Raw genomic sequence first — 22123 nt, forward strand, 5'->3', positions numbered from 1 at the left:
GCCCTGCCCAGCTAAGCCTTAGTATCCCCTAAGTGCAAAATGGACCCTTAGCTCCCACCTTTCAAGGGAACACTCTAAATGTGGAGGGGTGCTGTTGGAGTCATGAGAGATGCCTTGTCTCCCGTTCCCCAGCCCCCAAAACCTCTCCCTGCTTGGCGCACCCCCAGCCAGGAGGCCACCTGGGCTCAGACTCAGGGAACAGACGGCCCCTGTTCAGAGCCCACTCAGGCCCGGGGCACGGAAAATCGGGGCGGGGGTTGGGGGCGCCACTCAATGGATCTTTCTTCTTGGCCATCCCCCTCCCCATTCCCCCACAGGCCCTGTGTAAACAGGGGAGCTGGGCGGAGGCCAGGGCCTCCTTCCCAGCACCGCCCCCCCCACTTCCCCCTGCCTCTGGACACTGTGGCCAAGGGCGTTCGTGGCTCTGGGGGTGGGGGGAGGGAGGGGGGGTGGCCGCGGCTTCTGAGACGTCGCCCAGTCTGTGACTGTTTCCAGAGGAAGTTTCCGTCGGGTCTGGAGCCCAGCGCAGTGTCTGGGGAGGCGGGGGCTGGGAGAGTGTGGTCAACCCTCCCCCCTTTCCCCCCTGCCCCTCCCCTGCCCGCACCCCAGCCTCATCCCACCCCGGTCTCCCTTCCCTGTCCTTCCTGGCCCATCTAGGCTGCCTAAACCTGACTGCAGCTGGTCTTGTGTCCAAGGTCTAGGCCAAGGCCAAGGGGAAGGGCTGCTAATAGGGGGAGTGGGAACAGAGGACCTGGGCCCTGTGGGGAAGGGGCGAGGGTGGGAGGAGGAGGAGAAGAGGAAGGTGGGCCCAAGAGAGGCCCAGTGGGGTACAATTGAAAGAGAACTTGGAACATGAATTGTCTGAGCTACAAAGGAATTGTTACTAGAGCAGAAAGCAGGCTGTCAGCGATGGGAGGGCCCTTAAGAACGGGGAATGCCAGAGCTAGAGGGAGTTTGGAACAGGGAATGCCAGAGCTGGAGGGGGCTTGGAACAGGGAATGTCAGAGCCGGAGGGGGCCTTGTAGATCATCTCCAACATTTCCATTTCAGAGAGGGTTCTGAGGCTAGAAAGGGTCAGTGAGAGTGCCCTAGGAGTTAGTGTCAGAGCTGGGCTTAGAATCCAGACGTCCTGGCTCTTTCCCCAGGCCTCTTTCCCCATGCACTTGACTGTTTTAGAGGCTTCCACATTCTCTGCCCTTTCCTCCTCCCAACAATGGGGTGTCCTTGAACCCAGAGTCTCAGGGAATTTCTAGTCCCTCTAGGTAGGAATAGGGAAATTGCAGCCTCAAGGCCACATGTGGCCCTCTAGGTCCTCAAGTGCGGCCCTTTAACTGAATCCAAACCGCACAGAACAAATCCCCTGAATAAAAGGATTTGTTCGGTAAAATTTGGACTCGGTCAAAAGGCGGCACCCAAGGACCTATAAGACCATGTGTGGCCTTGAGGCTGTGGGTTCCCTGCTCGTGCTCCAGGGGATAGAAACTCCAGTAGAATTAGCATCCATTTGCAGTTGGGTGTTGGGGAGAGGGTGTCTCCAGGCCTAGGGGTCCTCTTCCATCACCCAGGAGCCATCAAGCTGCGGTTTGGTCCGAGGCTGCCCCTCCCCCATTGCTGCTCCCCCTCCTCCCTCCCTCACGTACTGGGGGTCATGGGGTACAAGGCAAAGAAGGCTGCAGCATCTGGAATCAGGAAGGCCTAAGTTTGAACCCTAGCTCAGTAGCCCTTCTCTGTTCGGGGCCTCAGTTTCTGCCTCTGTAAAATAAGGGGCATGGACAAGATGGTCTCTGAGGTCTCTTCCAGCTCTGTGAGGGTCTCCCTAGGTCCCAGAGAAAAGCCCCTGCCTTTACACACAGGTATGCACACACGTGCACATATATACACACAATGCACACACTCGCATACATACATACTTATACACAGACATTCAAACGCACACGCACATGCACACGTGCATGCACACATACACATGTATTCACACAATGCACACACTCGCCTACATACACACTGTGCACACACTTATACACATTCATATGTACACGCACACACACATACACATGCACGCACACACATGTATACACATAATGCACACACTCACCTACATACACACGTGTACACACATACAAGACATACGCAATGCACCTGCACACACATGTATGCACACATTTGCATACATGCACACACGTGCACACCGATACACGCTCACACATGCATACACACATATACTCATTCACATGCGGGTGCGCGCGCACACGCGCGCGCACACACACACACACACACACAACACACACACACACACACATTCCATTTCCAGGGCTGTCTCCAGAACAAGTGAGACCAGAAGGAGGTTGGCCCATCTGTGGTCCTATGCCACCCCCTGGTGGCAGAAGGCAGTATTGCCACAGCATGGCCCGAATTAGCCCCCTGGGGGAAAAAAAGCCTCTGCCTCTGGCCCTGCGAAGGATGGGGGCCACCCAGGAATCAGCACCACAACTGCTACCCACGGGGCCTGACTCCCAGCCCAGGTCTCTTTCCTTAAAAGGACTTAGAAGCTCTGGGTTCAAATCCAGGCTCTCGTGGGTGTCACAGAACCTCCCTCACTGGATCTCACGCCAGAAACGGTTTTAGCCGTGCTCTGGTCCTCCTCTCATTTTATAGCTGGGGAAACTGAGGCCAAGACAAAGGAAACGACCTGCTCGAGGTCACATAGGTGATGTAATCAGTCATAGAACTGGAATTCAAACTCAAGTCTTCTTGGGTCCAAATGAAATGCTTAGAATGGCTCTGAATCCCAGAGTCCTGAATTCTACTTCTGTCCTTCCCACGACCTCTATGACCATAGGCAAGCCTCTTTTCCTCTAGCAAAGTTTTCGTCTTTCTGAAATGACAGAGATGGAGGAGATGGTCCCTTCTTATCTCCTGCCCATTCTGTAGTAGACAATTTTAATAATAATAATAATAATAATAATAATAATAACAGTAGCTAGTAATTATACTTTAAGGTTTGCAAAGTGCTTACGTGTGTTAACTTATTTAATCCTCACAACAGTCTTGGGAGGTAGATTATCCCCATAGTGTTATACCCATTTTACAGATGAGGAAACTGAGGTAAGCGACAGCTGGTTAGTGTTTGAGGCTGGATTTGAATCCAAACCTTGTTTCCCCAGCATCACTACCTCCTGGTATTTCACCTTCCTACTTTGACCAGCTCCTCATGCCTCAGTTTCCTCTTCTGAAAAAAGCAGAGATTGAGCTAGGTGACCTGTAAATCCCCTCTGAATGGCTTACTGAGACCAGACCCCCTCTTCCAGCTTCTAGCTTGGGCTGGACTTCTCCCTCCTTGAGGCCCTGATGTGGCCAGAGCTAGGGAGTGGCGCCATTTTACTCTTCATCCCCTTGGTCCCCTGAACTTCTCGGTCACTTAGTTCCTTCCCTGTGGGTCCTTCCCTGGCAGAGGTTAGCGAGTGGACAGGGCTAGCCCATAGAGCAGGAGAGGGGGAGAAGGGGCCTGCCTCTGTTTCCCCGCCATGACATACCCCAAGTAGGTGGTGGGATCTCAGCTCTGGGCTGCCCAAGATCCTTGCTAACTGGGGCGCCCTACCTCACCCCACCCCAGAACAGATTGGAGTGCTCGGCGCATTAAGATTCAAGGCTGGTCATGTCGATTGAGCTGGGCTGGATTTGGAATCAGGAGAGAATTAACTTCCAATCCCAGCTCCAACATTTCCTAGCTGTGTGACCTTGGGAAAGTCAGTTAACCTCTCTGAGCCTCAGCTTTCTCATCTGGTGAGTGGGTTTGTCAACATGTACCTCATGGCTGCTTGGAAATCACTTTATGAGCTGGGAAGCCCTTGTCAGAATAGTGGCCACTTGGCTCCTCCTTTTCAGGGAAGAAAACCGGGGCCAGGAAGGAGGGCAGCCTCTGGCCCCAGTGACGTGGGCAGCAAAGAGCTGGCCTTCACGGTCGGCTCCCCTCCTGCCGAGTCCAGCGCCCTTTCTGCAAGACTGTGCCCCCTTCTCCCCTGTACTCCCTGCTTCCCCAGGGACGACCAGTCCCCCCTGCTTGCTCTCCCTCCTGAGTTAGTCAGACAGAACCTCAGAACACTAACTTTCAGACCTGGAAGGCACCGCAGGCATTCTTCAGCCCAGTTCCCTTATTTTACAGAGCAAACTGATACCCAGAGAAGGGAAGGGGCTCCCCCAAGGTCACACAGCATTCATTAGTGTCAGGGACAGGAGCAGACACCAGGTCCTCGGGCTACTGGAGGCCGGCCCTTTCCGCTACCCATCCCCTCGACCCCCCAACCGAGGGACCCCCAAGCCCCATCCCCCAGCACCTGGTGACCTGGCTCCAGCTCTGGCTCCTGGTGTATCAGGTGGACTCCTGTCAGCTCCTGCCCCGGGCATCCCTCTCTGGTCTCCATGTCTTGTGGCCTCCCCCTGTGCCTGCCCGGGGAGAAGAAGGCCTGGGATGTTTTCAGTCTTTCAGGGGGACTCGGTCCTCATCCCTTCTTCCTAGGTTGCTGGGGTAACATGGTTTCCTAGCAACCCCTAGTGGTGGGAGGCAATGGGGAGGGGAGCAGCTGGGCTAGGATCATTAATAGAGGATGTGGGCAGGATGGGAAGAGGAGCCACAGAGCTGAGTGCCCAGGAGGGGGGCAGCAAGGCGGGTAGGCAGGACAGAACCTGGACCCTTCCCCTGGGGGTCCTGTCTTACTGACCTCTGGGGCAGCTGGACACTGAGCCCTCCTGAGCAAGAGGGAGAGGCCCCAGGAGCCAATTACACAGCCTTTCCTGAGGCTGGAATGCTGGTCAGGCAGCCTGATGTGCAGGGAGCCCAAAGTGGGGCCCAAACCTGGCGCCGCAGGAGAGGATCCCATCCTACCCCCCCAGAGCTGAGCTTTTCCCCTGTCCACCCCCAGGAAAGCATCGAGAGAGACCCTAGAACACTAAGTGTTAGCCCTGAAGTGACCTTAGACATTAGAATCTGGAATGTCAGCTGGGAGGGGCCTTAGAACAGGGGATGTCAGGGCTGGGAGGGGCTTTATAACATGGAATTTCAAAGCCAAGAATGACCATATTCTCTCTGCCCTCGAGGAGCTCCCAATCTTGAACTGAGCAGAGAACAAGAGCCCCCCCATACCAGAAGAGAAGTGTTGGGGAAGGTGTGGGATGGCCTTTGATGTCTACAAGGGCTCAGAGAAAAGGGAGAAGTCCCTGCAGGACAGTAATCATGACGAAGGCTCAGCTTGAGCCAGATCTTAAAGGATGGGGAGGAAGTGGAGAGGCATAGAGTCAACCAGCATTTATTAAGTGCCTGTTGTATGCTGGCGCTGTGCTAAGTGCCAGGCATGTGAAGAAAGGGAAGATGGGCCCTGCCCCTGGGAGCTCCCAGGCCGATGAGGAAGACAGCGTGTAAATGGCTGTGCCCCCAGGTCCCAGACAGGGCATACGGACTCGATCTGCAGGGGGAGGCCCTGGGATCACCAGAGATCAGGATAAGCTTTCCGTAAAAGGTGGACTTTGAAGGAAGCTGGGAGGCCCAGATGAGGAGGGGGTCATGTTTTAGGCCCGGGACACAGCCAGAGACGTCTGGAGCCGGGAGATGAGGAGCAACCAGGAGGCCGTGTCCCTGGACAGAGGAGGATGGACATGCAGGGGGCCGGAGGGGTGAGAAGGGGAGGTGGAGTTTCCAGGGCCAGACAGGATGTCATGTTTAGTGCCAGTGCAGTTTACTGAGTAGGGAGAGGGCCGTGGGTGGGAGGGGGGGTGACTGGAGGCAGGCAGACCCCCCGGCAGCCACTGCCATGTCCAGGCGTGATACGATGCGCCTTCAGCACAGGAAAGGAGGGGGTGTCGTCACAAAGTGCTGCACGGGGAAAATTGACAGACCTGGCAACAGCTTGAACGTGGGGGGTGAGAATGAGGAGCCCAGGATGGTGCCAGGATGGGAGAGGAGGGATGGGAGGAGGCGGCACCTGGACGATAATGGAAAAGTTCGGGGGGGGCGGGGGGGTGTTTGGGGGAAAGACATCGAGTCCAGTTCTGGTTGTGTTGAATTTAAGGCATCTACTGGAGATGTCCAATAGGTAGCTGGAAAATGGGTCTGGAGGTTGAGAGAGAGGTTAGGGCCGCATCCAAGACTCACAGCAGAGAGATATTGATCGAATCTGTGGGAGCTGATGAGATCACTGAGCAAAATGGCGTTAAGGGAGAAAGAGGGCCAGAGCTTTGAGGCATAGCGTGACTTGGAGACAGAGAAGGAGAGGTCAGAGCAGTAGGAGGAGAGCAGAGGGGGAGAGGGGGAGAGAGAGAGAGAGAGGAGAGACTGACAGAGACACACACACACATACAGAGACAGACATACAGAGATAGAGAGACACATACAGAAACAGACACACAGAGAGAGACATACAGAGACAGAGGAGAGAGAGGTGTCCTGAAGGCCTAGAGAGAAGACAGTACGGAGGAGAAGGGGACCAATGCTTACAAAGGCTGCAGGTCAAGGAGAATGAGCATTGAGAAAAGGGATTTGGTGATGAAGCATCACTGACCTCTGGAGAGGACATTTGGGTGGGATGGTGAGGTAGGGAGCCAGGCTGCAGAGAGGTAAGAAGCAGGGAGGACATGAGGTGGTCTTTGAAGGATGGGCAAGATTAGGCTCACCTGGGGCCCTGTGAGGTCATCTAAGTGGAGAGGCAGGATCTGAACTCGGGGCCTCTGGAGCCAATCAATATTTTCCTGTCATACCACACTGGGTGGTTCCAGAGTAAAGTTGCGGGTTATTGGGGCTTTGATTTAGAGAAGGCCATTGAGTCCACCCCTCCCCCCATTTTACAGATGAGGAAACTGAAGCAGAGAGAGGGGCAGGGGCTTGCCCAAGAGTACATGGCTGGTAAGAGCAGAGCTGGGCTTGCGGTCCCGTCTCCCAGTCCACAATCACTGCTTTTCCCAGCTGCGTCCTCTGCCAGCAGAACAGACCTGCCCAAGGCCGGGTCAGGGGCTGGGCGTGTGCTGCAGCCTGCTCCCAGGGCCCTGGCTGTCCCACATCCAGCAGGCTCACTCGGGTGTGGGGGTGGGAGAGATAGGCAGCCTGAAAGCCAGCTCCCAGCTGTCAGGTGGGAGGGGGAGCACATGGGAGGGAGTTGGGGAGCCAGGCAGCCAGCCAGGGAAGGAGCGAGCGTGGCTGAGCGGGGCTGTGAGCCTGTCAGAGCTGCCGGCAGGCATGGACACCCTGGTTCTCCAGGACCACCTGGCTGAGCAACTGCTGTCACCTCGGACCCAGGCCCAGAGGAGGCTGCCCAAACTGAAGGTACTCAGTCCTGGCCGTGGGGTCAGTGAGGCCCGCAGGGAGGAGCCTGGCGGTCAGGGCAGAGATGGAGCCGGGCAGCAGTGGGTCTAAATCACCGCCGTGTCCTCCCTGTCTGTCAAGGGACGGGGCTGGAGAGCACAATCTCCGAGGTGCCCCTGCCCCAAGCCTGTAACAGGACACGGGACAGGTCTGGGCAGGGCTGGGCCAGAAGAATATGTGGACGTGTGTAGATGGGAGAGTGGGGGTGTGCATGTGTGCCCATCCCAGCCTCTCTAGGTCTGTGGGAAAGGGACCACATCTGCGTCTCCAAGCCTCATTCATTCTGTGATCGTAGAATGCAGGGCAACATTGAGTGCAAGCCTTTCAGTTTACAGAGTGGGAAACTGAGGCCTGGAAGGGACGTGGGACGATCCTGTGTGTATGCCTGGCTCAGTTTGTGAGTGTGTCCCCTTGGAATCAGAAGACAGGAGTGGGTCCCGGGAGAGAGGACAGAGGCAGGGCAGGCTCGGAGGCCCCGGGAGGCTGGGGGAAGGATGGGGAGCTGTGATCCTCTGCCTCTCTCCCACCCTGGGCTGCTGGGGGCACCCCCTCAGGCCTTGGTTGTCCAGTCCTGCTGCCTCTGGCCCAAGCTGTCCCTGGGAGCTGAGGCCTGGATCCTGAGGTGGAGGGGGCTATGTGTGGGGTTTGCTGAGCAGGGGAGGATGGGCCAGGCCAGGGATGCTTCTGGATGGGTACTGACGGGAGAGGTGAGCCCATCTCTGCCCAGCTATGTGTGGACTTCATGGCCTCCAAGGTCCCTCCCAGCCCTAGTCAATACAATGATGAGTCCCAGTGGAAAGCCGGCTGGATGTGGTGCTGGGGGCCCAGGTTCAGATCCCAGCTCTGGAACTCACTGTGTGACCTCGAGCAAAATTTCACCCCTCTGGGCCTCGGTTTCCTTCTCTGTAAAAGGAGAAGGGAGGGAGATTCCATCTTTATCTAAGGTTTCTTCCAGTCCTCCAATTCATGGTGTTCCCACTCCCAGCAGGGGAGGCTCAGTTTCCTTGGAGGAAGGGAGACTGGAGTCAGATAATGAAGGATATTCGATGCCAGACTGAGGTTTGCATTTTAGTCCCGGGGCAGAGGGAGGCACTGAATGTTTTTGTCTGGGGTCATGGCAGCCTCAAGCCAATGCCTGAGGAAGGCTATTGTAGCAGTTATAAGAAGGATGAAGATGGGCTGGAGGCAGGGAGACTGTAAAGAGGCCTGAGGCTGGGAACAGGACTTCGGCTTCTGAGTGGAGAAGGGCCCGAGGCTTGCTCATTAAATGCAAAACACTTGCTGTGACGTAAGAGCCCGGAGAATGTTAGCTATGGCCGTTGTGGTAGTATGAGTCTTACAGCAACCCCGGGGGTCATGTTGGCTTCATTTTACAGATGAGGAAACTGAGGCTCAGTGAAGCTGTGGCCCTCGTCGTCATGACCTAGGAGGTTCCCTTGAATGTGTGTGTACATGTGCATTCACGTGTACGTGTGCATGCGTATGCGTGTGCACTTGTGCACGTGTGTGTGTGTGTGTGTGTGTGTGTGACAGAGACAGAGATGGAGAGGCTCAGTGTGTGGCTCTGTATGTGTGAGCGGGTGTATGCCCCCTCAGCGGGGGCTCCTGGGTTTCTGTCTGTGCCAGTCTCTATGGGAACAAGGCCACTGAGTGCCAGCCCCAGGGCTTCTGGGCTCCGAGCTCCTGAGGGAATCTGCCTTTGGCTTACCTCTGCTGTCCTCCTTCTGTTGGGAGCTGAGAGAGAAGGGGGTCTAGGGGATTAACCTCTCTTCCCTGGTGGAGTGTTGAGAGCCCCCCCTTAGCCCAGAGCTCGGGGCTCGTAAGCACTTAATAAATGGTTTTGATTAACCGATCGATTGACTGCAGCAGGAGGGTGGGGAGCGGATGCCCTTTCTAACACCCAAGTCTCCTGTCCTCAGCCCGCCATGTGGGACCCTGACTTGTTCCAGCTAATGTCAGCAGACAGCCTAGCGTGTTTGGGGCCCATGAGCTTCTAGTGATGGCAGGGGGGGATTGGGGCAATTCCCGGCCCCCAAAGGCTCCACCCCAACGAGGAAGGAGGTCAGGTGGGCCTTCCCCCCTCCAAATCCCAGGACGTCACAGCAGGCGGGGGCTGCGCTGGGGCCGGCACAGCTGGCCTACTTTCTATATATATTTATCACTCTGCGTCCCAGCTTCTCCCACACAGGGTTGGAGCTGGAGGATGGGACAGAGTGTCTCCTGCCCACCAGAGCCGAGTGGCAGCTGCTCCCCCGAGCTGGGACACTTGGCAGCCAGGGACTTGGGGGTGGAGGTCTGGCCGCTTCTGCTGCTGCTGCTGCTGCTGCTTCTCCCCGCTCTTGCCTTCTAGGGGTGGGCGACCTCCCAGACTCCTCACTCAGCTCAAGGTTGGGCTCATGCTAGGTGGCCATCCCAGCTGGGGTCTCTGGGGTCCGTCTGTACATGCCCCTGCCCTTGGGCTCCAGCTTCCTGAGGACAGCCGCCATCCCCTCCACCTTCTGGGGCCCTCTGACTCAGGAAGAGGGGGCTTTTCCCAGACTGGGAGCTCCTTGAGGGCAGGACTGGCTCCCTGGGGCTCCACTGTCTCCCTGGGCAGGGCTCAGATGTCTTCCTGAAGACTGGGAGCTCCCTGAGGGCAGGACCAGGGACTATGCCCTCCCAACGCCACCCCCCCCCAGCCGAACAAGGGGCAAGAACCCCTTCTGCTGGCTGCTCCCTTACCTTGGGGCTCTAGCTGGGCACCAGCCAATAGGAGCTCAGGACCAGGAGGAGAGTGTGGATTGGGAGAGCGGAGGACCAGAGAGTATCAGCCTCTTCCCTTGTCTATGGGACTTTGTGTGTGTGACAGATGACTGATTTTTCTCCCTCAGCTACAGTTTAGCCTAGAGAATTGGAGACACGGTAAAATGACTTGTCCAGAGTCACACAACCAGAACTCATCAGAAGCAGGCCAAGAACTGAGGGTATCCTGGTTCTATGGCGGACTCTCTCTTCGCTACTTGTAGAGCTCACACTTGTGTGGGGTTCCCAAAAGTCCTAGTGCTTTTAAAGCTGAAAATACACATTAAGACTTTTGGGGACACCCCATGTTAGGGGCATCACAATGAATGTGTGTACCTGGGCCTACAGTCAGGAAGAGCTGAGTTCAAATCTGACCTTAGACCCTAACTAGTTGTGTGAGCCTGGGCAAGTCACTTAACTACTGTCTGCCTCAGTTTCCCCATCTATAGAATGGTGATCCTAATAGCACCTCCATCCCCGGGTTGTCGGGAGGATTAAAGGAGATGTTTGTAAAATGAATTGCATTACAGGGTTCCATTATTCAAGGTTTGTTTTTGCGGGGCTTCTCATACGTTCTCTGTAAACCACTTTGCATAATTCCAGGTGACTGCCTCCGGCACCAAGACTTTTGGGACACCCAGCACAAGCATGAGCTGGTTGGAGTTTTATCTGATTTGTTCCTCAGAGCAACCCTGGGAGAGGTTATTCGCCTTATTTTACAGATGAGGAAACTGAGTCTCAGTGAGGTTGCCTGATTTGCCCAGGGTCGCCCAGTGGGAAGGTGGCAGTCAGGATTTGAACCCAGGCCCAGCCGACTCTGAGCCCGCTGTTCCAGTCATGATATCTTGCTGTACATACATCATGCGTGTGTGTGCACATGTAAAGGCATGATCCCAGCACGCTCACACACCGCTCCCCTCTGCTGTGTTCCCTCCAGGACCATGACAAGCAGTATGTGGGCTTTGCCACACTACCCAACCAGGTTCATCGCAAGTCTGTAAAGAAGGGATTCGACTTCACGCTCATGGTGGCTGGTGAGCACTGCCCAGTGTGGCTGGATTCTGGGGGTGGCGCCTCATTGGGGAACGCAACGCATCCACCTTAGAATTCTGAAGTGTTTCTTATGCCCTGGCTCCTGAGGTGGGAAGCCAGCCCAGCCTTGGCAAGCCTGACTAGTGGGTGTGGGGGGGTGGGCAGAGAGGACCGAGCCGCCTAGGAAGAAGATACAAAGTATCGGCCCCCGGTGGGCAGGACTGGGAGGCTCACTCTGGCTTTGGGGGGCGGTGGCTGGCAGATTCATCTTGGTCCTGTTCCTGGGGATGCTCCCTCCCACGCACCTCTGCTTATGACCATGCCTGGGTGGGGATTCAGGGTCCCCTGGACCAGAGAGATCACAGGTGGGCCACCGACCTCCATCCCCTTGGGCATCTCTGGGCAGGCTCCTGCCTCGGTCCATCCCTTTAGGCCCCAGCTAGGCCTCAGTACCCTGCAGCAGCCTCCCTCCCTTTGTAACTGGGGGCTCCATAATGTGCATTAGGGGAGTCGGGCCTGGGCAAGTCGACCCTGGTGAACAGCCTGTTCCTGACAGACCTCTACAAGGACCGGAAGCTTCTCAATGCCGAGGGTGAGTGGCAGCTTCCAGAGGACCCCCCCTGCGCCCCAGAGTCGCTCCCCCCAGACTCAGCATCCTCAACACCAAAGCTAGAAGGACATTAGCTCATAGATGCCAGATGTAGAAGTGACCTTAGGGAGTAGCTGTTTTGCAGATGGGGAAACTGAGGGAGAGGAGGGAGCAGAGTCACTGAGTCAGGGGCCCGCAGTCCAGCCTGGCCCTCTCCCTGATCCCTGTCCTCTGGCAAGTGACTTTCTCCTCTCTGGGCCAATGTGTACAGGGGGGCAAGTGGGTGAGATCAGCCCCGCAGGCAGAAGGAGTGTTAACTGGATCCCTTTGGCCAGGGGAACTTCCCGCCCTCTCGAGTCTCTACAGAAGAGCCTGGGGCCTGGGTCCCTGAGAGTGAAATCTTCAAAGACCCCCCTCAGCCCCAGACCTGACCCAAAATCCTTTCCCCGCAGTCCCAGGCAATAAATAGTCATCAGCCAGGGAGGTCGGAAGACCTCCAAGGGAAGGCAGCCCATTTCAGTTTTTTGTATGTATGTATGTATGGCAATTGGGGTTAAGTGACTTGCCCAGGGTGACACAGCTAGTAAGTGTCAAGTGTTTGGTCTGAGGCCAGATGTGAACTCAGGTCCTCCTGACTTCAGGGCCAGTGCTGTATCCACTGGGCCACCTAGCTGCCCCTGAGCCCATTTCAGTTTGAGACCACCCTGGTAGGAAGAGTTTCCTTATATCCAGCTGAACATTCTCTCTCTACAACCACATGGGCCCCCAGCTTGCCGCTGGCTCTGCCCTCTGGACCAGGCAGGAAGAGGAGGGTTAGAGCCAGCCCAAAGCGAAATGGGCAGCCAAAGGAGGGAGGGAGTTCCCCATCATTGGAGGTCTGCAGGCCAAGGTTGGGGGCGTCCATGGTGTGTGCTGGTTAGTGCAGGCTGGACAGGAAGCCCCAGAGAGCCGTTTCTGTGGGATGGGCTTTTGGGAACCTCAGCAAGGTCCGAAGGCACCCCTGAGCCCGCCCTTCACCGGCAGAGGCCATCCCAGTGTCTTCAGCGGCCCCTTGTATGGCACTGCCTCCCAGCCTGGCCACTCCGTGACCACAGGCCTTTGGCTTTCTCAGAGAGAATCAATCAGACAGTCGAGATCCTGAAGCACACAGTGGACATCGAGGAGAAGGGTGTGAAGCTAAAGCTGACCATTGTGGACACACCAGGCTTCGGGGACGCTGTTAATAACACCCAGTGGTGAGTGCTGGGCCCTTGGGTGGGCGGGGGGGGGAACGTGGGGATGATGGAGCAGCAGTGGGCTGGAGGCTGCTCAGCCGAGTAGCACATAGAGGTTGGGGCCCTGAGTCAGGAGCCCTGAGTTCAAATCCCGCCTCAGACGTTTCCCAGCTATGGACCTCTATCTGCCTCAGTTTCCTCATCTGTAAAATGGGGATCACAACAGCACCTGCCTGCTGGTTGTTCTCAGGGTCCCATGCGATTGTCTTTGTGAAGCACTTTTCAAGCCTTGAAGTAGACAGAAATGCTAGTTCCTATTATTATTGGTGTCGTTATTAGTGAAAAGAGCCCTGGAGTCGGAGGCCACGGGTTCAAATCCTGTCTCTGCACTGTACTGCCCTTTGACTGTGGGCAAGTCATGGCGCTTGGATGGGACTCACTGGATTGTGGTGGGGATGTAACTCCGTGGTGGAGGTCTGATCCCCAGCATCTCTAGAGCATTGGCACGTGTGAGACAGTAGAAAGAGTCTGCGTTCGAATCCCAGCTGTGTGACCTTGGGAAAGTCCTTGCCTCTCCCTGGACCCTCAGTTTCCTCATCTGTAAGATGAAGGCTTTGGACTCTGAGGTCCCTTCTAGCCCCACATCTGTGATCCTCAGACCTCGAAGGTCCGTCCTAAATCCCATGGACTAGGTCAGATGAGAGACAGAGACCTCCAGACCTGACTTTCCCAAGAGAAAGATTTCCTCTCGGGGTGGGGGGGAGCAAAACAAATGGACAGGGGGTGCATGTATGTGGGGGAGGAGGCAAGTCTGGCCAGGGTCCAATCCCCTCTGTGTCCATTGGGAAGATCCCAAGTCATGCTAAGGAGAGCTCTGGTCTCAGCACTGTGGTCAAGTGGAGAGAGCCCTGAATTTGGGACAAGAGGACCATGGGGTGAAATGTGGCTCTGCCGTTTATGAATTGTGTGGCCTCAGACCAGTCTTTGTCCTTCTGGGCCTCAGTTTCCTCTCCTGTAAAATGAAAGAATTGCACTTGGTGACTCAGAAGGCCCCTGCTAGCTCTGGGGGGCAGGGGGTGGGGAGCTGCCGGGGGGGGCCCTGCTTAGGGGATACCTTGGCCCCCCCAGCTGGAAGCCCATCACAGACTACGTGGACCAGCAGTTTGAGCAGTACTTCCGGGACGAGAGCGGCCTGAATCGCAAGAACATTCAGGACAACCGAGTCCACTGCTGCCTCTACTTCATCTCTCCCTTCGGGCACGGGTGGGTAAGCATGGTGTGGGGTGTGTGTGTGGGGGGAACGGCACACTGGGCGGGGAGGGAACCGAAAAGGAAAAAGGAAGACGTGGAGTCAGGGTGACCTGGGTTCAGATCCCGCTTCTCCCCTCGCTGGCTGTGTGACTGAGGCCGCCTCCCTTCCGCAGCCTCAGTGTCCTCCTTGTACCACCATTCCACAGACCCGCTTCCAGCCAGAGAGCTGATGGACTCAGAGGGTGGACAGAAGTCAACTTTTGGCTTTCTGTCTTTCTCTTGTCTTTTTTTTTTTTTTTTGGTGAGGCAATCAGGGTTAAGTGACTTGTCCAGGGTTACACAGCTAGTGAGTGTTATGTGCCTGGGGCTGGATTTGAACTCGGGTCCTCCTGACTCCAGGGCCCGTGCTCTATCCACTGCACCACCTGGTTGCCCCATCACTTGTCTTTTTGGAACTTGGCTAAAGTAGAAATGTGCTTGTTATAAACACGTATTTGTGGTAGGTTTTGATTCTTCTAATGGGAAGGGGGTTGGGGAGAGAGTTTGGAACTGGGAGAAAAAAGAATGAAAAGGTCTTTGTGCTTAAAAAGAAAGAAGGGAGGACAAAGAGGAGCAGGTCGGTCTGGATGACGCCTAGGGCCCTTTGCAGTTCTGAATCTCTGCCCTCATCCTTTGGGTTCTAATTCCTGGGATGTGCCCCCATCCCCACTAGAGGGCCCCCCAGCCCCTAGGCTTGTCCCGTGTGTCCTGTAGGACTGCCCTGCTAGCCCCAGCCCACCTCCCTCCCCAGGGGTCCAGGGGACCTTGTTGGGACTCCCTGGAGGAGAGGTAAAGGTCTTTTGAGCAATTGGTGGAACGAGGAGGGAATGACTGGGGGCCTGGGGGCTTCTGAGGCAGGGAGAAATCCTCGTGTGAGGCCCCTGGCCGCTCTGTGGCTAATCAGAACTCTGGGTACTCGGAGATTGACTGACCAAGAATGCCCTTGCTACTGCACCTGATGAGGGCTGCCCCAGCCTCGGGTGAGGGCTCCAGGGAGCAGGAGCTCACTCCCTCTCCTCGAGCCCCAGTCACTTTGAGACAGCTCAGACTGCCAGAGGGTTTTCTAGACTTCAAACCAAGATTTCTCTCTTTGCTACTTCCTTCTGAATGAATGAATGTGTGCCCTGGGCCCCTTGTCAGGGCTAGAAAGGAGAGTGGTCAGCAGGGATGCGTCTGGTGGGAGGGCCGAACAGGATGGTGAAGGCGAGAGCCCAGATCCTGAGGCTCTGAGAAGACGCGGGGGAGCCCCACCAGAGCTTCAGGAAGTAGATGGATGAGAGATCAGCTTTCTTCTGCCTGGGGGCCCAGGCCCAGGGCCAGCGGGGCTGGGAAGCTGCCAGGAGGGCCTCGGGCTGGGCATCACGAAAAGCTTGCCTACAGCCTGCTTCCCAGGGGCAGGGGTGGCCTGCTGAGGCATTGGGCTCTGCCTCCCTGGAGGTCTCCCTGGACACCCGCCTTGTTGGACCTGTTGCAGGACAGCCTTGTTCTCATACGGGTTGGGCCAGAGGGCCACCCGGCTCCCTTCCAGTCCCTCTTTCCTGGTTCTCGGTTTCCTTGCCTGTACAATGGGCTCCCTGCCTACTCTAATGCCTCACTTCCCATCCCAGCTTGCGGCCAGTGGACGTGGAGTTCATGAAAGCCCTTCACGAAAAAGTGAATATCGTCCCCCTTATTGCCAAGGCCGACTGCCTCGTCCCGGGAGAGATCCGAAAACTGAAGGAGAGGGTGAGGCACTCCCTGGCCCCCCATCCCTGAGGGCCCCAGAAACTGGGGGCGAGGTCCGGGAAGAGATGGGGCTCAGTGGAGGATGGTCAGACTTCCAGGGTGGAGGCGGACGAGGGGGTGGGGTGGTAACCGGACTGGGGGCTCTGAGCTCAGTATCTGGCCTAGATCCGGGAGGAGATTGACAAGTTTGGGATCAAGGTGTACCAGTTCCCAGACTGTGACTCCGATGAGGACGAGGAGTTCAAGCAGCAAGACCGGGAGTTAAAAGTAAGCAGCCCCTTCCCCAGCAGGCCCGATGACCCCCACCCACTGGGCTACAGGCCTGGGCCTTCTTTTTATTTTTTTGTTAGGCAATTGGGGTTAAGTGACTTGCCCAGGGTCACACAGCTAGTAAGTGTCAAGTGTCTGGTCTGAGGCCAAATTTGAACTTGGGTCCTCCTGACTTCAGGGCCGGTGCTCTATCCACTGCACCAACTAGCTGCCCCTGGCCTAAGCCTTCTTTCCTGGGCTTGGAGCACTGCTGTCCTCCTCTGCCCCAGCCTGGTCACCTTGTCCTGGCCTGGTCACTTTGCTGGCCTGCCCTGGTTACCTCACTGTCTTGGCCTGGTCACCTCGTGGCCTGCCCTGGTCTCCTGGCTGGCCTGGCCTGTTTCCTAGGGGGCCTGTGTGGCCCAGGGCAGGGCAGGGCTCTGACCACTGTGTCTGTCTCCTTAGCTGCTGCTCTGGGCCCTGCAGGGCCTTCCTTCTGTGGGATCCCCAGGGGAGCGAGGAAGAGGGCTCTTTGCCTGGTCTCCCTAGTTCCTCACAGGACTGCTCCCTGGTCCAGCTCCAGACCTGCAGGGCTCTCATTCAAGAGGTCAGCCCGCCTGCCTTTGGCGAGCACTCCCCTCTCCTTGGAGCTGGGGCCTTTGGTCTCCCCCAAAGCAGACTGGGCCTCTGACGACCCCTTGCTGCCAGTCTGTGGGAGGCAGGGCAGAGGTCCTGGGCGGGGCAGGCAAACTTCGCTGAGAGGCAGGGTGTGCCAGCCTGGCACCGTCATGCTCAGCAGGGCTCTGAGATGAATGAGGTCAGCATGGAGGGGCTCTGAGGGATCTGGATGGGGACCTTGATGCACAAGGGGGTGGGACAGCACTCGGGAAGGGGGTCCATAGCTCAGCAAAGAGGGCTGTGTTCCAGAAACACCAGGGGAAAGAATGTTGGGTTTGGAGTCAACAACCTGGGCTCATGTTTAATGTTATCTCCCCATATGACCTCGGGCAAGTCACTTAATCTCAGTTTCCTCACCTGTAAAACTGGGGGGTTGGACTTGAAGAGCCGTCCAGTTCTAAATTGCTTACCTATTACCCCACGTCCTTGGTGAGGATGGGGCTGGAGAGGTGGGACCTAACCGGGCTGTGGGAACGTTGGGGAATGGCTGAAAGGGCCAGGGAGCATGGGGGGCTCTGCTTCTGCCTGGGCCTCCTCTCATCCATCGTCCTCTGTCCCCTCAGGAGAGTGCCCCCTTCGCCGTCATAGGCAGTAATACCGTGGTGGAGGCCAAGGGCCAGCGGGTCCGGGGGAGGCTCTATCCCTGGGGCATTGTGGAAGGTGAGTTGGCTCCATTTCTGTCCTGGGAGAGCTGCCCCAAACTGGGGACCAGGGCCAAGGATCCTGGGCCCCTTTAGAGCCCCTTTCAGCGAGCTTCACTACCCTGTCCTAGTCCTGCTATCCCACCAGGGCCTCCCGGCCCAGCAGTCTGCCCCTATTTGTGGCCTAATTCTCCTTTCCTGAGAGACCCCTGGAGGAAGCTGATGAGCTCATTCATACTAGAGTGTCAATGGTTGATAATAGCCAGCTTCCTGTATAACACCCTAGCCTAGGGGAAATTGTTATTTTGAAGATTGGGGGTGGGGAAGCAACCCAGACAGGCCTTAACCCAAAGGAGCGAGTCTCTAATTCCAAGTTCAAGGCAGGAGATATTTGGGGGTAGGGTAGAAGGCCTTTTAATTACCCCTACCCAGTATACACAGCATCCTGGGGTGAGCCTGGGGAGAGGGGCTGTCAAGGGATGTGTTCTATTTCAAAGGGTAGCAATGTCAGAGCTGAAAGAGGCCTTAGAAGAGGGGATGTCAGGGCTGGGAGGGGCCTTAGAAGAGGGGATGTCAGAGCTGGGAGGGGCCTTAGAACAGGGGATGTCAGGGCTGGGAAAGGGCCTAGAATAGGGGATGTCAGAGCTGGGAGGGTTCTTAGCACAGAGTTGAACCCCCTCATTTTACAGAGGAGGCAGTTGAGGCCCAGAGTGGTTGTGGGCCGGCCCAAGGTCACACAGGCTGTGGCTGTGTTCAGGATAGGGGCAGATTCCCTGGGAAGGGGAGCAGGGGTGATCAGGGGGAGAGAGAAGGTCCCAAAGGCTCAGCCTCCCTCCACTTCTGGCAGTGGAAAACCAGGCCCACTGCGACTTTGTGAAGCTTCGGAACATGCTGATCCGGACGCACATGCACGACCTGAAAGACGTGACCTGTGACGTGCACTATGAGAATTACCGGGCCCATTGCATCCAGCAGATGACCAGGTGGGGACCCCAACAGAATGGCAGCTATAGCTAGGTGGGGCCTGCCCCCTTCTCTTGCCTCAGTTTCCTCTCTGTTCCACCCTTCCACGCCACCACCAGGTCTGGTCCCTCGTGGCCCACAGCCCCCTGAGGCCATCCTGGTTCAGTGGGAACTGGGTAAAATTGGCCAGGATGGGGAGGAATCCTGCCAGCCCTGAGGAGTCGGAGCAGAACCTGGCTTGGGCCTCCTCAAGTTGAAACACCTGCCTCAGGCTCTGGTTTGCTCTTGATGATTCAGTTTGATTCAGCCCACTTTTTTTTTTTTTGCAAGGCAGTTGGGGTAAAGTGACTTGCCCAGGGTCATACAGCTAGTAAGTGTTAAGTGTTTGGTCTGAGGTCAGATTTGAACTCAGGTCCTCCTGACTCCAGGGCCAGTGCTGTGTCCACTGGCCACCTAGCTGCCTCACAGCCAACATTTATTAAGCATCTGCTGTGTGGGTGCCCTGAACTGGTCATTGGCAGAGGAATGAAGTTTACATAAGATACTTGTGTTCTCCTAGTGAGGGAAGCTGGCCAGAGGTGGAGTGGGCCGATGGGCTGCTACCTGGAGAGGTAGTGAGTTCTCTGTCATGAAGTCTTCAAAACGTTAGCTGGGCAGCTGGGCATCCTCCACTCTCCTGGGAGGGGAGATGGAATGTGATGGCCAGAGATGGGGAGGCAAGACCGAGCCAATGGAACTTGGGGTGTGTGTGTGTGTGTGTGTGTGTGTGTGTGTGTGTGTGTGAGAGAGAGAGAGACAGACAGACAGACAGACAGACAGACAGAAACAGAGGAAAGAGAGAGACAAAGAGGGAGGGAGACAGAAACAGAGAAAGAGAGAGAGAAAGAGACAGAGAGGCAGACAGAGATGGGGTGGGGGAGAGAGAGAGAGACAGAAACAGAGAGAGGGAGGGAGTTGGAGAGAGACAGAGAGAAAAAGAGAGACAGAAGGGAGGGAGGGAGACAGAGGAGAGAGAGGCAGAGACAGAAGGCAGGGAGGGAGAGATAGAACCGGCCCCCCCCATTCTCTTCTCCTCCCCAGCAAACTGACCCAGGACAACCGGATCGAGAGCCCCATCCCCATTCTGCCTGTGCCCACCCCAGACACAGAGACAGAGAAGCTGATCAAGATGAAGGATGAGGAGGTAAGGCCCTGGGAGTCCTCTGCCCCTCAGGTCCCCAGCTTCCCCCAGCAGCCGGCCGTTGAGGGCCCTCCTTGGGACGGGGCCATCTCCCTGGCCCTTGTCTTTAGCCGCCTCAACGCCAGGCCTGCTCCATCTGGGAGGGGAGGCCTCGGGGTGTCAGATGGAGGTACAGGATGGCTCCGGAGTCTCTGTGGGCCTCACTCACCCGTCTCTCTGTCCCCTCCTCAGCTAAGGCGAATGCAGGAGATGCTGCAGAAGATGAAGCAGCAAATGCAGGACCAGTGATGCTGGGGCTGACTCGGGGCCCTCCTCTGCCTCCTCCGGGGGGCCAAGAAGGCCAGGCCCTCCTTGCTGTCTAGAGGCTCTCTGTGTGGGAGCCCCCCAGGCAGACCCCTAATTTATTCTCAGCCTGTGCGGGCCGGCCCAGAATAGGGCCGTGTGCTCCCTGTATCTCAGGCCTCCTGGGCTAGGTACCACCCGCTCTGAGGCTTGGGTGGCAAGGAACAGAACGGCACTGGGGAGCTAGCCCCCCCTCAGCCCAGCCCCTCTCTCATCTGGGGGGCTGAGGCCTCGCCAGCCATGCCTCGGACCTAGCCCCAGCTCCACGTGCCTCCCTGCCTCGTAAGGACCAAGGCCCTGTCCTGGGCCCCCACTCCCCATCACCCTGTTCCCTGTAGACTTGGGAGGGGTGGGGAGTGGTCAGGCTCCCCCTCTGCTTCCTTCTTCCCTTTTTTCCTCCTAGGGCCCCCCTTCTCCCCCCTGCTGGGAAGGGGGGGGACTATGGTGCAGGCAGATAAGGGCTATGCGGTTCCCCCTCTCCCCCCCACCTAGCCAGGCCTTCCTATCTGGGGAGGGGAAAGGCCAGAAGACATAGAGGATCACGGGAATGACTGCCAGAAGAGACCTCAAGGGCCTTCTAGCCTATGCCTCTCATTTACAAATGAGGTGTCACAGGGCACAGAGCAGTGGCTCTGGAGTCAGGAAGACCTGAGTTCAAATGCTGCCACAGAAACTTGCTAGCTAGGTGACCCTGGACAAGTCCCTTAACCTCATTCTGCCTCAATTTCCTTAACTGTAAAATGGGGATAGCAGTAGCACCTACCTCCCAGTGTCATTGGGAGGATCATGAGTAATATTTATGAACCTAAAAGTACGCAGAGATGCTAGCTATTATTCTTAAAGATGGGGAAACTGAGGCCCAGAGAGGGAAAAGGACTCGGCCAGGGAACAGAGGTAGTAAGGATTTGAAACCAGGTCATTTTATTCCACATCCAGAGTACTCCTGCCATGGACCCTGCCCCTTCCCTTCCTATCAGTACCCGGGCCCAAAGCCCAGTCTTTAACACCCAGACACTCACACCCACGCTCACACACTCACACTCATAACTTGGCTTCTGCCCATTCCTGGGCTCAGGCTTTTGGGGTGGGCCTCCTTGCTCCCCAGCAGCCCCTTGGCCCTGGGCTCACCTTGGGGGGTAGCAGGCAGGGGGCCCCCTGAAGCCCACCTCCCTCAGGGAGCCGCAGAACCTGGCAGCTAGGTAGATCCTTCCCCCTCTGGGCCTCCTAGGCTGCTCAGGCTCTGGCCATCTCCCACATGGGTCAGCCTGGGGGGCGCAGGGAGGGAGGGGTGAGCTTCTCCTCTGCTGGCTCCATAGATGCTGGGAATGGGGGGAGGAGGCCATTCCCAAATGGGCAGAAGCTAACAGGAGGAGGGCTGGTGGGCATATTCGATCCCTGACCCCCATCTGAGAGCCCTTCCCCTGCCACCCCCCTCTTGTGGGTGAGACCTGCCTGGCAGACCCTCCTCCACCCCCCAATCTGCTCCTGGTCTGGGGCTCTTGGCTTCCTCAGAGGCTCAAACCTTCCTGTGGTAGGGGTGTGGGGGACAGTGATGGGCCCCGGGAGTGAGGATGCCAGCCTGGTACCCTGCCTGCCCCCTCCTGACAGACCCCCTGTCCCCAGCTCTCCAACCCCACTGGCTCTGTGTGCTCTCCGTCATCATTTGTTTCATCCCCCAGCCCAGCCCCCCTGGCTCTGGCTAGTTTTCTGGACCCTCTCTGGTTTGGAGCCTGAGCCCTGAAGGCCCAGGCAAACCCCCTCGGGGGGTCCCAGGCAGGCGGGGTCCCCATTCTCCAGCTCTGTGTTTGGGTGGTCTGATCCCGCATGTCCCTCAGCCTCGGGGGTGGGGCAGTCTCTTCTCCCTGCTCAGGCCCCCTTCCCCCCCTCTCCCCCGACCCCCGACTTTGGACTTGTGGCCCGGTTTCTGGTCTTTGTACAATAATTTCTCTGTCCCCTTCCCCCTTTGGAAATGGAGCCTTTTTGTTAATTAACATTCTCTGCTCGTTGATGCTTCCCACCCCCAGGATGGGTGGGAGAATAAGGATAGTGATGGAGCTCCCGGCCTTGTCCTGTGTGTTCCGTTGTGGTGCC

The 22123-nt window shown here is 56.9% G+C and overlaps 1 protein-coding gene across 2 annotated transcripts in view; it reads left to right on the plus strand.

The window, feature by feature from the left end:
* SEPTIN5 (septin 5) overlaps positions 1-22091 on the plus strand; it is a 36848-nt gene extending 14757 nt beyond the window's left edge. Inside the window, exons 1-11 of one of the 2 annotated variants that reach the window (XM_020996501.2) lie at positions 7142-7309; positions 11067-11163; positions 11667-11753; positions 12862-12985; positions 14093-14227; positions 15862-15979; positions 16145-16246; positions 17470-17566; positions 18395-18530; positions 19591-19693; positions 19922-22091. In XM_020996501.2, the coding sequence (XP_020852160.1) occupies positions 7223-7309; positions 11067-11163; positions 11667-11753; positions 12862-12985; positions 14093-14227; positions 15862-15979; positions 16145-16246; positions 17470-17566; positions 18395-18530; positions 19591-19693; positions 19922-19978 (1143 nt within the window). In that variant the 5' untranslated portion in view covers positions 7142-7222 and the 3' untranslated portion in view covers positions 19979-22091. Of the gene's footprint in view, positions 1-7141; positions 7310-11066; positions 11164-11666; positions 11754-12861; positions 12986-14092; positions 14228-15861; positions 15980-16144; positions 16247-17469; positions 17567-18394; positions 18531-19590; positions 19694-19921 lie in introns of those variants that run through there. The other variant, XM_020996503.2, reaches the window with a different exon arrangement.
* Positions 22092-22123: the final 32 nt, after the last annotated feature.

Source organism: Phascolarctos cinereus, unplaced genomic scaffold (genome assembly GCF_003287225.1).
Source record: "Phascolarctos cinereus isolate Bilbo 61053 unplaced genomic scaffold, phaCin_HiC Scaffold_4;HRSCAF=312, whole genome shotgun sequence".
NCBI classification, from domain to species: Eukaryota; Metazoa; Chordata; class Mammalia; order Diprotodontia; family Phascolarctidae; genus Phascolarctos; species Phascolarctos cinereus.